A 15,895-nucleotide genomic window follows, 5' to 3' on the forward strand; every position below is an offset into this window, starting at 1 on the left:
ATCTTTCTCTTTCTGACTCACTTCACTCTGTATAATAGGTTCTATATTCATCCACCTCATTAGAACTGACGCAAATGCTTTCCTTTTTATGGCTGAGTAATAGTCCATTGTGTATATGTACCACAACTTCTTTATCCATTCATCTGTCGATGGACACCTAGGTTACTTCCATGTTCTAGCTATTCTAAATAGTGCTGCAGTGAACAATGGGATACATGTGTCTCTTTCAATTTTGGTTTCCTCAGGGTATATGCCTAGGAGTGGGATTGCTGGGTTATATGGTGGTTTTATTCCTAGTTTTTTAAGGACTCTCTATATCGTGTTCCATAGTGGCTGTATCAATTTACATTCCCACCAACAGTGCAAGAGCGTTCCCTTTTCTCCACACCCTCTCCAGCATTTATTGTTTGTAAACATTTTGATGAGGGCCATTCTGACCGGTGTGAGGTGATATCTCATTGCAGTTTTGATATGCATTTCTCTAATAAGGAGTGATGTTGAGCATTCTGTCGTGTGTTTGTTAGCCATCTGTATGTCTTCTTTGGAGAAATGTCTGTTTAGGTCTTCTCCCCACTTTTTAATTGGGCTGTTTGTTTTTCTGGCATTGAGTTGTATGAGCTGCTTGTGTATTTTAGAAATTAATCCTTTGTCATTTGTTTCATTTGCTATTATTTTCTCCCATTCTGAAGTTTGTCTCTTCATCTTGCTTATAGTTTCCTTTGCTGTGCAAAAGCTTTTAAGTTTAATCAGGTCCCACTTGTTTACTTTTGTTTTTATTTCCGTTACTCTAGGAGGTGGGTCATAGACGATCTTGGTTTGATTTATGTCATCGAATGTTCTCCCTATGTTTTCCTCTAAGAATTTTATAGTTTCTGGTCTTACATATAGGTCTTTAATCCTATTTGAGTTTATCTTTGTGTATGGTGTTAGGAAGCGTTCTAATTCATTCTTTTACACATAGCTGTCCAGTTTTCCCAGCTGCATTGACTGAAGAGCCTGTCTTTGCCCCATTGTATATTCTTGCCTTCTTTGTCAAAAATAAGGTACCCATAGATGCATGGGTTTATTTCTGCACTCTCTATCTTGTTCTATTGGTCTATATTTCTGTTTTTGTGCCAATACCATACTGTCTTGATGACCGTAGCTTTGTAGTATAATCTGATGTCAGGAAGGTTGATTCCTCCAGCTCTATTCTTCTTTCTCAGGACTGCTTTGGCTATTCGGGGTCTTTTGTGTTTCCATATGAATTGTGAAAGTTTTTGTTCTAGTTCTGTGAAAAATGCCATTGGTAATTTGATAGGGATTGCATTGAATATGTAGATTGCATTTGGTAGTATAGTCATTTTCACAATATTGATTCTTCCTATGCAGGAACATGGAATATCTCTCCATCTGTTTATGTTGTCTTTGATTTCTTCCATTAGTGTCTTATAATTTTCTGTGTACAGTTCTTTAAGCTCCTTAGATAAGTTTATTCCTAGATATTTAATTCTTTTTGTAACAGTGGTGAATGGGATTGATGCCTTAATTTCTTTCTGATTTTTCATTGTTAGTACATAGAAGTGCAAGTGATTTCTGGGTATTGATTTTGTATCTTGCAACTTTGCTAAATTCACTGATTAGCTCTAGTAATTTTCTGATACTATCTTTAGGGTTTTCTATGTACAGTATCATGTCATTTGCCAACAGTGAGAGTTTTACTTCTTCTTTTTTGATCTGGATTCCTTTTATTTCTTTTTCTTGTCTGATGGCTTTAGCTAGGACTTCCAGAACTATGTTGAATAATAGTGGTGAAAGTGGATACTCTTGTCTTATTCCTTAGGGGGAATGCTTTCAGTTTTTTACCATTGAGAATAATGTTTGCTGTAGGCTTATCATATATAGCCTTTACTATGTTGAAGTAGTTCCTTCTACGCCCATTTTTTGAAGAGTTTTAATCATAAATGGGTGCTGAATTTTGTCAAAGGCTTTTTCTGCATCTATTGAGATGATCATATGATTTTTATCTTTCAATTTGTTAATATGATGTATCACGTTGATTGATTTGCATATATTGAAGAATCCTTGAAGACCTGGAATAAACCCAACTTGATCATGGTGTATAAGCTTTTTGATGTGTAACTGAATTCCGTTTGCTAAAATTTTGTTGAGGATTTTTGCATCTATGTTCATCAGTTATATTGGCCTGTAGTTTTCTTTTTTTGTGTCGTCTTTGTCTGGTTTTGGTATCAGGGTGATTGTGGCCGTGTAGAATGAGTTTGGAAGTGTTCCTTCCTCTGCAGTTTTTTGAAAGAGGTTTAGAAGGATAGGCATTAGCTCTCCTCTAAATGTTTGATAGAATTCTCCTGTGAAGCCATCTGGTGCTGGGCTTTTGTTTTTTGGGAGATTTTTTTTTATCACAGCTTCAATTTCAGTGCTTGTAATTGGGTTGTTCATAATTTCTATTTCTTCCTGGTTCAGTCTTAGAAGATTGAACTTTTTTAAGAATCTGTCCATTTCTTCCAGGTTATCCATTTTATTGCCATATAGTTGTTCATAATAGTCTCTAGTCTCTTATAATCCTTTGTATTTCTGCATTGTCTGTTGTAACCTCTCCATTCTCATTTCTAATTTTGTTGATTTGATTCTTCTCTTTTTTTCTTGATGAGTCTGGCTAACGGCTTGTCCATTTTGTTTATCTTCTCAAAGAATCAGCTTTTGATTTTATTAATCTTTACTATTATTTCTTTCATTTCTTTTTCATTTATTTCTGCTTGGATCTTTATGATTTCTTTCCTTCTACTAATTTTGGGGTTTTTTTGTTCTTCTTTTTCCAGTTGCTTTAGGTTTAAAGTTAGGTTGTCTGTTATATGTTTTTCTTGTTTCTTGAGGTAGGATTGTATTGCTATAAACTTCCCTCTTAGAATTGCCTTTGCTGCATCCCATAGGTTTTGACTTGTCGAGTTTCCATTGTCATTTGTTTCTAGAAGATTTTTGGTTTCTCTTTTCATTTCTTTAGTAACCTGTTGGTTATTTAGAAATGTGTTGTTTAATTTCCATGTGTTTGTGTTTCTTACAGTTTTTTTTCTTGTAATTGATATCTAGTCTCATAGTGTTGTTCTTGATACAATTTCAATTTTGTTAAATTTACTGAGGTTTGATTTGTGACCCAAGATGTGCTGTATCCTGGAGAATGTTCTATGTGCACTTGAGAAGAAGGTGTATTCTTCTGCATTTGGATGGAATGTCCTGAAGATATCGGTGAGATCCATCTCATCTAATGTATCACTTAAGACTTGTGTTTCCTTATTAATTTTGTTTTGATGATCTGTGCATTGGTGGGAGTGGGGTGTTAAAATCTCCTACTAGTGTTTGTCTTATGTATTAAGGTGCTCCTATGTTGGGTGCATAGATATTTACAATTGTTTTGTCTTCCTCTTGATTGATCCCTTGATCGTTATGTAGTGTCCTTCCTTATCCCTTGTAATCTTCTTTATTTTAAGGTCTATTTTGTCTGATATGAGGACTGCTAGTCCAGCTTTCTTTTACTTCTTATTTGCATGGAATGTATTTTTCCATCCTCTCACTTTCAGTCTATATGTGTCTTTAGGTCTTAAGTGGGTTTCTTGTAGACAGCATATATATGGGTCTTGTTTTTGTATCCATTCAGCCAGTCTATGTCTTTTGGTTGGAGCATTTAACCCACTTACATTTAAAATAATTATTGATATATATGTTCCTATTACCATTTTCTAATTGTTTGGGGTTGATTTTGTGGATCTTTTTTCTTCTCTTGTATTTCTTGACTATGTAAGTCCCTTTAACATTTGTTGTAAAGCTGGTTTGGTGGTACTGAATTCTCTTAACTTTTGCTTGTCTGAAAAGCTTTTTATTTCTCCATGAATTTTGAGTGAGATCCTTGCTGGGTACAGTAATCTTGATTGTAGATATTTCCCTTTCATTACTTTAAATATATCCTGCCATTCCCTTCTGGGCTGTAGAGTTTCTGCTGAAAGATCAGCTGTTGAGTGAATGGGATTTCCCTTGTATGTTACTTGTTGCTTCTCACTTGCTGCTTTTAGTATTTTTTCTTTGTGTTTAGTCTTTGTTAGTTTGATTAGTATGTGTCTTGGCGTGTTTCTCATGGGTTTATCCTGTATGGGACTCTTTGTGCCTCTTGGACTTGATTGACTATTTCCTTTTCCATATTGGGGAAATTTTCAATGATAATCTCTTTAAAAATTTTCTCATGCCCTTTCTTTTTCTCTTCTTCGGGGACCCCTATAATTCAAATGTAGGTGCATTTGATATTGTTCCAGAGGTCTCTGAGATTGTCCTCAGTTCTTTTCCTTCTTTTTACTTTATTCTGCTCCTCAGAAGTTATTTCCACCATTTTATCTTCCAACTCACTGATTCGTTCTTCTGCTTCAGATATTCTGCTATTGATTCCTTTTAGAGTATTTTTAATTTCAGTAATTGTGTTGTTTGTCTCTGTATGTTTATTCTTTAATTCTTCTAGGTCTTTGTTAATTGATTCTTGCCTTTTCTCCATTTTGTTTTCAAGGGTTTTGATCATCTTTACTGTCATTATTCTGAATTATTTTTCAGGTAGTTTGCCTATTTCTTCTTCATTTATTTGGACTTCTTTTGTTTCTGGTTTGTTCCATCATTTGTGTAGTATTTCTCTGCCTTTTCATTTTTTTTTTTAACTTGTTGTGTTTAAGGTCTCCTTTTCCCAGGCTTCAAGGTTGAATTCTTTCTTCCTTTTGGTTTCTGCCATCCTCAGGTTGGTCCAGTGGTTTGTGTGCTTCGGTATAGGGTGAGATTTATGCTGAGTTTTTGTTTGTTTTTTCATTTTTCCTCTGATGGACAAGGCTGAGTGAGGTGGTAATCCTGTCTGCTGATAATTGGGTTTGTATTTTTGTTTTGTTTCTTGTTTAGATGAGGTGTCCTGCCAAGGGTGCTACTGGTGGTTGGGTAATGCTGGGTCTGGTATTCAAGTGGTCTCCTTTGTGTGAGTTCTCACTATTTGATACTCCCCAGGGTTAGTTCTCTGGTAGTCTAGGGTCTTGGAGTCAGTCCTCCCACTCCAAAGGCTCAGGGCTTGATCTCTGGTCAGGAATGATGATTCCACAAGTGGTTTGTAATGGCATTAAGGGAAAGGAAAACAAATATCCAAAAATGAGAAACCAAAGATGAACCCCAGACAAATGGCAGTTACAAAATCAGGCAAATAATAATTAAAGTAATGGAATATACACATATACATACACATCCGTGAGCAAAGCCAAAACAGTCCAACAAAAATAAAGTACAGTAGATTGATCCATGAACAAAGGAAATCAAAAATTACATTTACGAGTTGAGAACAAAACTAGTTTAAGCACAAACTGGAAAACCAAAGTAAAGCAAGGTTCTAAGTGGGAATAAAGCAATGAAAACAAAACTAACAAATATGTTGTGAGGAAAGGAAAGAAAGAAAGAATAGATATGCAAAGTTAGAAAGAGGTAGATGAAGACTTATATACATTAAAGATTAACTGCAAGGGGAAAATAACAGTAGGAAAGGCAAACAAAGGAATAAACATAGAAAAAATAAAAGAGAAAGGAAAGAACAAGAGGAACTCCACAGACCTGCAAAAGCCCAATGTAGAGGCAGAGATTTAAGGCTACAATTGAAAATGTGAGTGAGGAAAAAAAAAGATCAAAAGCTTAATTGGAGTTCTTAGTGCCAATATAATTGACAACTACAATGGAGGGGGAAGAAGGGAAAAAGAAAAAAAGAAAAAATCCAAAAGAATCTACAGAACAAACAAAAAATAATAAATATTTTTCTTGAGTCACTGCTGTCAGAGTCCTTACCTTACCTCCCTAGGATGCCCTCCAATAGTGTACTGATCTCTGGACCTGCTGTGGGGGCTGCTCAGTTTCTAATCTGGTCCTACTCCCATGTATTCTTGCCTCCAATGTGCACAGCTGTCAGAGCTAGTGCATTTTCTTTTGTGGGCCCTCTCTATGGCCTTTTATATATTCCATAGACACAGAGTCTGCTTAGTTGATCATGTGGATTTAATCTGCAGCTTGTACAGCTGGTCAGAAGGTTTTGGATCTTCTTCCCTTGCCACCCTGCCCCTGGCTTTCAGTTGTGGTTTTATTTCCACCTCTATATGTGGGTCATCCACTGGGGTTTGCTCCTGAGGCTGCCCTGGAGGGGTTGGGTTTACCCCTGTGAAGGCGGGGTGTGGAGGTGGTACAGCTGCTTGGGTCACTGGGGTTCTGGAAGCACCAGGTACTCAGGGGTGTTGGAGGCTGGGGGAGTAGGAAATATAGTGCTTTAGAAGTGTATGGCAACCAGTCTTGGCCAATACACTCCAGTATTCTTGCCTGGAGAACCCCCTCTCTGACAGAGAAGTCTGGCAGGCCACAGTCTACACGGTTGAAAAGAGTCGGACACAACCGAAGTGACCCTGTGTGCATAAATGCAAGACTTTTTTTTCTGCCTGTGGCAGCTCTGCCCCAGTGAGAGTTGAGCATGAAGGTGGTGCAGCTGCTTGGCTTGTGGGAACCCTGGTGGCGCCAAGTGTGCAGGGACATAGACTGCCTCCACCGCAGGAGTTATGGCCCTATCAGAGTCTTTTTTTGAGCCTCTCCTAGCTGGAGATCAGAAGTCATCTTTGGCCAGTCTTTCTCTGTAGCTCCGCCCATTCAGGCACTTAGAGGGCTCCCTTGCCTGTGGTCCTTCTCTGTTGTTTTACTCCTCAGACACATAGAGAGTCCTCCCTAACTATGGTCCTACTTTGTAGATTGGCGCCTGAAGCACTTAAGGGAGCACACTGGGTGGGGGCCTACTTTGTAGTTCAGTGCCTCAGGCGTTTGATGGGCCAGCTTCTCTATTGTTTGATGGGTCAGCTTCTCTATTGTTCAGCACCGATGCTGGCCTGTGGGGAGAGACAGACTATAGTGATGGCTCCACCCCCTGCGCATGACTCAGTGGTATCACCATGCTTCCATGGCTGCCTGGCTTTCCTCTACTAGCATTTCTCACCACTATCTCCTCCCTCACATCCCCTCCACCCGTCTCTCTGCACTCAGCAGCAGCCCTTGCCCTAGGATTGCTCCCAGCCTCTGCCTCTTCCAGGAGACCAGCATTCTTGTCTGGGGTATGTATGGCTGTGGGCAAGGACTGTCTGATTCTCATTCTATTTAGGCTGCCACAGATCAGCTGTTTCACTCTCAGCCTTAAATGTTTCTCTTCTGACTCAGACAGTTGCTCTGCTGTGGGGATCAGACCCCTGCTTCAGTTCCCCCATCCGCAAAGGGCAGGTCCAGTCCTACTAACACTGCTGTTTTTCCCCCTAGTTCCTTCTTCCTACCGAGTTTTGCGTGATTCTATATATTCTTTTCCACTGGTCAGGTACTTCTCTCCACTCTCAGCTGGTGGTCTGCATGCACTTCTGTGTCTGAAGGTGTATTCCTGATGTATCTGTGGAGAGAGATGTACTCCACATCCACCTACTCCTCTGCCATCTTGTTCTCTAGAGTTTCTTTTAAAGTACAGTGATGTTGCATTGCCATAAGGGAAATAGAGGGAATTGAAAGGCTTCAGGGCTGGCATACAGTAAACAATAAATGTTTACTGGATAGCTGGTATGCTTAGAAGAGGTGTTATTAGTCAGCTTCGACTGCCATAACAAAACTATAGACTGACTTCAACAACAGAAATTTCTCACCAATCTAGAGGCCTGAAGTCTGAGCTCACAATGTTAACCTAGCAAGGTCAGGTTCTGGGGAGGGCTCTCTTCTTAGCTTGTGGATGGCCACCTTGCTGAGTCCTCACAAGTTCAAGACAGAGCCCCCTTGCTCTCTGGTGTTTCTTCTTATAAGGACACTAATTCTATCTGGAGGACTCCACCCTTATGACCTCATCTAAAACTAGCTACTTCCCAAAGGCCCTACCTCCAGATTCCATCACATTGGGGTTTAGGGCTTCAACATGTAAATTTGGTGGGGCGGGCACACAAACATGCAATGCACAGCAGAAGGTTAGAATATTACACACACTAGGTGTGGCATTGGCAAATCTGAATTTTTAGGATTCATAACAGCAAAGGTAGGGAATGGCAGGCATGGTTAGACTTCCACGAAAATAGCTACCATTTCATGGCGCTAGTGGTAAAGAATCTGCCCACCAATGCAGGAGACATAAAGGGCGCAGGTTTGATCCCTGGGTTGGAAAGATCCTCTGGAGGAGGAAATGGCAACCCATTCCAGTGTTCTTGCCTGGGAAACCCCATGGACAGAGGAGCCTGGTGGACTACAGTCCATGGGGTCGCAAAGAGTCGGACATGACTGAGCAGAAGCACAAGAGTTATATGCCCAGAACAGTGATAGATTTATTACCTCCCTCATCTCAGTTAATCCTCACAGCTGCCCTGAGATGAAACTCCTCTCATTTTTACAAGGAGTAAGCTGAGATGCCAAGAGGTTAAGCAGTCTACCCAAAGGCACTGAGCTAGTGAGTGGAAAAAGTTGCAAGTTAGAACCCAGGTTTCTGTTTACAAAGCCCACTGTCTCTCCACTCCACCACTGCACCTTCCTCACTATGCCCTGAGTCCTTGCAACTCAAAATGTGGTCCACAGGCCAGCAGAATTGGCCTCCCTTGGGAACTCGTTAGAAATTCATAACCTTGGGCCTCATCCCAGACTTAGCAAATGAAACTCTGCATTTTAACAAGATCTCTTGGGATTGATGTGTACACGACAGTTGGAAAGGCCTGGGAAGCAAGGTTGAGAGAAATCAAAACAACCAGTATCCAGTGTAGAAAGGGGAAAAGGCAACTCAATACTGATCAATTCTTGTTCTGCTTCTGTTCTTTCCTTCAAGGACACCTATCTTTGAACAGGTATGGTTGGAACAGTACCTGATAAGGACGGAAGTCTTCCTAGTCAGTCATTCAACTAATATAAATGAGGCCTACACTATAGGGCTTGACAAAAGTTAAGATATTTGGCACTTTATGTAAGTTGAGAGTGAAAGTGTTCATTGCTCAGTCCTGTCCAATTCTCTGTTACCCCGTGGAGTATAACCCTCCAGGCTCCTCTGTCCATGGGATTTCCCAGGCAAGAATACTGGAGTGGGTTGCCTTGCCCTCCTCCAGGGGATCTTCCCAAACCACGGATCAAAGCCAAGTCTCCTGCATTGGCAGGTGGATTCTTTACTATCTGAGCCACCAGGGAAGTCCCCATATGTAAGTTAGACTTCAATTAAAAAAAAAAAAAAGTTAATGTTAGAACCTGAAATCCACTGCAGGTGAATTTGAAATTCTTCACCACTAGCATAAAGTGGTGCTAGTGGTAAAGAATCCACCTGCTAATGCGGGAGACACAAGAGACCTGGGTTCGATCCCAGGGTTGGGAAGATCTGGAGTAGGAAATGCCACCTGGCTCCAGTATTTCTGCCTCGGAAATCCCATGGACAGAGAAGCCTGGTGAACTACAGTCCATGGGTTCACAAAGAATTGGACACGACTGAGCACAGGGCATAAATAGGTGAGGTACCTCAAATCAGGTTGAAGAGCTATGTTGATTTTGATTTTTGAATCATTACCTATGGTGATGGGTAATACAGTTAGCTGGCTAGTGGTTTGTTGAACTAATTTACATTAAGGCACAGATGACTGACTGAAGTGTCAGATTTGCTGGTGTCCCAAAGCTCAGCAGGAAAGCTATATTGGGTACCAGTTTCAATATTCAAAAAAGTCCTGAAAGATAACATTAGGGGAACAGAGAGGAGTAAAGGTCAAGTTCAAAAACTTGAATTAAAAAAGTAACCAGATCCTAGAACTTTATAGGTTTGGTGGACCTTAGAATTTCATGTTGTCCACCTATGTCATTTTACCAATAATAAAGACCAGAAAGGGTGAATGACCTGCCTAAGGTCACACAGCCAGTGAGTAGCAGCTCTAAGATCACCACTCAGGTCTGCGGCTCCCAGACTAGTGCTCTTTCCACCTCCCCTGTTGCATAAATACTAAATGGGATGTTCTGTGTGTGGTGGGGGGCTCCCCACACCAAACAGTTTTGTAGTACCAGCTGGGTGGCCTACAGTTTAATTCCTTGTGACACTCTTGGAAGATAGCATCAGATCCCAATGGTTAAGAACTGAGTCCTATAAGACTGCCCCCACTTCACGTACCTGTTACAAGTACAGGTTGTTACCTATGCTTCTGAGTGACATGCTATAAATTAGAGGTTCCATGAACTCCCTCCTCAGGTTCCATTAACTTGCAGGTGCTGCTCACTGAACTCAGAGAATCATTTGCTTTTGTTTACCAGTTATTTGGGGCTTCCCTGGTAGCTAAGTGGTAAAGAATCTGCCTGCATTGCAGGAGACATGGGTTTGGTCCCTGAGTCGGGAAGATCCCTGGAGGAGGGCATAGCAACCCACTCCAGTATTGTTGCCTGGAGAGTCCCATGGACAGAGAAGCTTGCTGGGCTACAGTCCATGGGGTTGCAAATAGTTGGACACAACTTAGCAATGAAATACCACCAATCTGTTTTTTTAGGAAGTATATTTTAAAGCAGATGAACAGCCAGAGGTATAGAGGATGGAGTCCAGAAGGGTCCCAAGCACAGACACTTCTACTTCCATGGAACTAGGGTGTACCACCCCTCCTGGCCTACAGATGTGTTCACCAACTGGGAAGCTTATCAACTCTTCCTATTCAAGAGTTTTTATAGAGCTTAATCCTTAGCCACCCTTTCCCAGACAGCAGTGGGTGCAGCTACAAATTTCCATCCTCCTTATCACTTCCTGGGGACCAGCCCTATCCTGTGGTTAGCTAGGGGGCTCTCCCCTAAGTTCTTTCAGCGTAAACTTGGGTGTGCTCAAAAGGAGCTCCTCATGAATGACAAAAGACACTCCTATCACTTCAATTCAGTCGCTCAGTCGTGTCTGACTCTTTGCGACCCCATGTACCGCAGCACGCCAGGCCTCCCTGTCCATCACCAACTCCTGGAGTCCATCCAAACCCACGTCTACTGAGTCGGTGATGCCATCCAACCATCTCATCCTCTGTCGTCCCCTTCTCCTCCTGCCCTCAATCTTTCCCAGCATCAGGGTCTTTTCCAATGAGTCAACTCTTCGCATGAGGTGGCCAAAGTACTGGAGTTTCAGCTTCAACATCAGTCCTTCCAATGAACACCCAGGACTGATCTCCTTTAGGATGGACTGGTTGGATCTCCTTGCAGTCCAAGGGACTCTCAAGAGTCTTCTCCAACACCACAGTTCAAAAGCATCAATTCTTCAGCACTCAGCCTTCTTTATAGTCCAACTCTCACATCCATACATGACCACTGGAAAAACCATAGCCTTGACTAGGAAATGCCTAAAAGAGTTTTAGGAGTTTTGTGCCTGGAATGGGGACAATTATCAAATCTATTTCTTAGTATACCACAGATGCCCTTGGGCAGCGCCTGTTCTTAGGAAGGACTTCAGGGTTTAGTTGAGCTACTTCATCCAGTTTCCTCATCTGTAAAACAGGAATAATAATGTTATTACCTACCACATAGTTATTTAAGGATTTAGTCAAATACTCCTTTGTCAGGTGGTCACTGAAAAGACGGAGAGGGAAATGGCAACCCACTCCAGTATTCTTGCCTGGAGTATCCCGTGGACAGAGGAACCTGGTGGGCTGCTGTCCATGGGGTCGCACAGAGTCAGACAAGATGGAAGCGACTTAGCACACATGCATGCATTGGAGAGAGAAATGGCAACCCACTCCAGTATTCTTGCCTGGAGAATCCCAGGGACAGAGGAGGCTAGTGGGCTGCCATCTATGGGGTCGCACAGAATCAGACATGACTGAAGCAACTTAGCAGCAGCAGCAGAGCAGTGAAAAGATGAATTAGTTTTCTGTTGCATAAAAAGAATGGAGAAATAAGAGTCCTTATGATGCCCTCCTCTTACCTCAGCATCTGGCCCTCCTAGCCTCCCCTTAAGTCCCACACACTGAGGAACTTAAGTAAAATGACTGGAAACTTGAAGAAAAAAAGGGTTTAGTAACTCCAAGGGGAGGGTGGTTACTGCATGGGTACTAGATGAGGAAAGTTTGATGGTAGGAGCTGAAAAGTTACGGATAGGGAAGATCTTGCTCAAGTCAGGAGGTTCTAAAATATAGTGTACAGTATATGTGTGCTGCTGCTGCTAAGTCACTTCAGTCATGTCCGATTCTGTGCGACCCCGTAGACGGCAGCCCACCAGGCTCCACCACCCCTGGGATTCTCCAGGCAAGAACGCTGGAGTGGGTTGCCATTTCCTTCTCCAATGTATGAAAGTGAAAAGTGAAAGTGAAGTTGGTCAGTCGTGTCCGACTCTTAGCGACTCCATGGACTGCAGCCCACCAGGCTCCTCTGTCCATGGGATTCTCCAGGCAAGAGTACTGGAGTAGGGTGCCAGTGCCTTCTCCACAGTATGTGTATAATTTTATATTAAAGAAAATGGAAATACATATAAAAGTAAAAAAAAAATCCATTACCCACCCAATTTCAACAAGGATCAACTCATGGCTAGTGTTGTTTTCATCAGTATACCCTATCTATCTCAAACTGCTTCCCCACCTGCCACAAACACACACACACTGTCTCTCTCTTACTCATTTCTCTTACCTGGATGATTTGAAAGGAAATTTCATGGAATTTTAACTGTAGATATTTATTATACATCTTTAATATATAAGGACTCATATATATAATCATAATGCCATTATCGTATCTGTTATCATTATCACTAATTCCTTAATATCATCAAATATCCAGTCAGCAAAGCATAGGCTTCTTATCCAGCTAAATCACAGTTCCAGTCGTGCTTCCACAACATCAGTAGGCCTTCTCTGAGCCTGTTGCATACTGTAAATGAGGGCATTCCTAATCATTTCTGAATCTTCAATAAAGTAATGCATGTAAAGTGCTTACTCCAATGCCTAATGCACAGTAGTAAGTGCTCAATAAAGATTAGCTGTGATTATTATTTACATTATTAATAATATTAATAATAATTATTATTTACATTATTAATAATGTAAAATATCTGAGTTGCTATAAAGGTATCTTTAAGAATGGTTTTGACTTAGAATCAAAAAGCAGATATGGGGCCCAGCCAACAGATTTTTTTGGGGGGTGGGGAGGAAACGCCAGAACCAAAAGGTGACTGAAAAAGCTACAAAAGAACACTGGTACAAATTAAAGCTATAAATGATAGGGTCCTTATAATTTCCACCACCGTATATAGTTTATTACCCTTGAGATTCCAGTTCATGGCGATAGAAGCATGTGTGCATTGAATAGCCACCTTCCTCCCCTGGAAGAGAGAGCGAAGTGACCTGACATGTAGGGTCCCACCTCTGGAACAGATTCAGGGCAGGGCGGGCACTGCCAGTAAGAGGGGGCAAGGTCCTCAGAGTCCTCGCTCAAGAAATGAAGCTCCATGTAACTTGAGTGGTCATGGACTTCAAGCTCCACCTGGCAGGGACTGGTGCCCAAGCAATCCCTCGTCTGTCCCTAAGGCCTGGGGCCAGGAGGCGACCTTAGCCTGCCGAGTTGCCATTAGAATAATTTCCTTTCTTCAGGAGCCACCTGGCTCTCTGTTGCCAGCTCTAGGCATCAGCTGACAGCTTTTTAATAAAAATGGAGCCCAGAGGAGGGATGGTAAGGTAGCTGATTTTAACCCAAAGTGAGAGAACACCAGATGTTTCATTCTGTCTGAAGGTTGGAGGGAGGAAGAGCAATTAGCAGCTGCTACTGATTTAGCAACAGACACCTGCTAAATGAAAATCTGTAAAACTGGTCAGGCTTGGCACCAGAAGTGTGTACGCTGCTTCTCAGGCATTTCTGGGAGTTGTAAATTATGTCGGCCCAAAATAAGTGGGGGTGGGGGTGGGGAGGATGTAGACGGGGGTGCTAAAGAAGTGGAACGTGTTCGTATAGACCAGGAAGTATGGTCTAAGATGACAGCCACTTAGAAATGACTATTTGGAGGGTGAATGGAGAGGAAGAGAAGATCACGAATCTTCTAGAAGCTGCCTGGTTCCTCCCTGCTTCTGATCTGACTCACAGGTGCCCTCTGGGGGCTGTCCCATGGAGGCAGAGGTCAGGCTGACAAGAGGGTCAGAATGCTGCATCTCTCCCCCTGCTGATCCAGGGCATGCTTCCCCCCCTCCTCCAAGGGCAGCGAGTATCAAAGCAGAGGGAACCCTCCACTCTTGTATTCGCATCAGCCGCTGACCTGCGACGGGTGCACGCTGTTGGCTCCAGATGCTATCAGGACGTCTTTAGCCAGGAAAGAGGTTTATCTGTGGCTTTCGGATTTCCAGAATTTGTTTCCAAGTAGACATTAACTGCTGCTCTCCACTTACATTTTATAGAGGCACACTGAAACGCAGGGCTTCCCAGGTGGTGCTAATGGTAAAGAACCCACCTGCCAATGCAGGAGACGTAAGAGTCACAAGTTCAATCCCTGGGTCGGGAAGATCCCCTGGAGAAGGGACTGGCAACCCACTCCAGTATTCTTACCTGGAGAATCCCATGTACCAAGAAGCCTGGTGGGCTGCAGTTCATAGGGTCACAAAGAGTCAGACACGACTGAAGCGACTCAGCACACACTGAAACACAACCAACTGAAACAAGAATTGATGAACAGGGCTTTAGGGATGTGTGTGTGTGCATGCATGCGTGCACATGCACATGTGTGCTGGAGGAGTGTGAGGACACACGACATGGTTCTATATGGAGTGGGTGTTCAAGATAATGACTGATGAGAAAGAAGTCCAATTTGTAGATGATCTGCTGCTGCTGCTGCAGCTAAGTCGCTTCAGTCGTGTCCGACTCTGTGTGACCCCATAGACGGCAGCCCACCAGGCTCCCCCGTCCCTGGGATCTAGACAATGTCAAAAGAATTGGACCACTTGCACTTGGGCCTTATACCACATTCACTGTACATAACTGCTATTTCCTACTCTTCAAACTAGTCCAGAGGTCAGCTGCCATATGGGCCAAAGGGATGCCCCCTGTTCTGTTTTCCAGTCTTGAGCAAAGTGATGGCGACTTGCCCTGTGAAGCAGGGGCCAGGGGTTTGCTGTTGGCACATGCAGGGCTAGAGCTGTCCATGAGAAAATATCATCTGGAACTTTCTTCTGGCAGGGTGTTATTATGTGGCTAAAGACTAAACTGTTAGTTCCAAAGGTGGGACCAGAAAAAATTCTTTTTCTTTAACTGAGTAAGCTCTGAGGCAAGAAGTGTCATTCCAGATATATTTCAGTTTTACTTTCCCTGCCCTGCTGTGCCAGCACAGCAGCCAGAATTGGGGGAGCACCCCCCTCCCAACGCACCTCCTCTGGTCAGGGACTGGACAGTATTCCCATCAATCAGCTCCAATACATGGGATAATCACAGCACAAATATGTATCCTGTGACACCTGACTGCCCTAGAGAGAGATGCAGAAGCCCTGTCTATGACAGCAAGTGCAAAGTGCACTCCTGATTCTTATTGAAGCAGCCAGGCATTCTTACACTGAGCCCTACGTATACAAGTTATCCACCCGTTGTACTGTTAATAATTCGAACTAGCTTGTGTGTCAAAACTCAGATGACCTCTCAGCACAGAATTACTTAATTTCCTTTAAAAGCCAGGACCTCTAGGCCTTAACTAATTGGAGGAACACCTTTGATCCCTGGTGACCAAAAGGAGATGTCTTATCCCAAGGTGGTATTTACTTGGCGGGTCCAAGTCTTTAGTAAGGAGTGTGTTTCTCCAGAGACCCTTTTCATGAAGCGGGTTGGGTGGAATGTGAGCTCCCACTTACCCGAACTCCAGTGCATACTGCTGGATGTCACTTGGTCTGCCACCATTTGATACAGCTTA

At 42.6% G+C, this 15,895-nt stretch overlaps 1 protein-coding gene across 20 annotated transcripts in view; it reads left to right on the top strand.

Moving 5' to 3' along the window:
* The window catches only part of TMEM164 (transmembrane protein 164), a 194,699-nt gene that overhangs the window by 112,988 nt on the left and 65,816 nt on the right, over window positions 1-15,895 (top strand). The window contains exon 1 of one of the 20 annotated variants that reach the window (XM_070783932.1): window positions 4,628-7,139. The exons of the other annotated variants lie outside the window; for them this stretch is intronic. Within the exon in view, the coding sequence (XP_070640033.1) occupies window positions 6,981-7,139 (159 nt within the window). The 5' untranslated portion in view covers window positions 4,628-6,980. Of the gene's footprint in view, window positions 1-4,627; window positions 7,140-15,895 lie in introns of those variants that run through there. 20 annotated transcript variants of the gene reach the window in all.

The sequence above is a fragment of the Bos indicus genome, chromosome X, assembly GCF_029378745.1.
Source record: "Bos indicus isolate NIAB-ARS_2022 breed Sahiwal x Tharparkar chromosome X, NIAB-ARS_B.indTharparkar_mat_pri_1.0, whole genome shotgun sequence".
NCBI lineage: Eukaryota > Metazoa > Chordata > Mammalia > Artiodactyla > Bovidae > Bos > Bos indicus.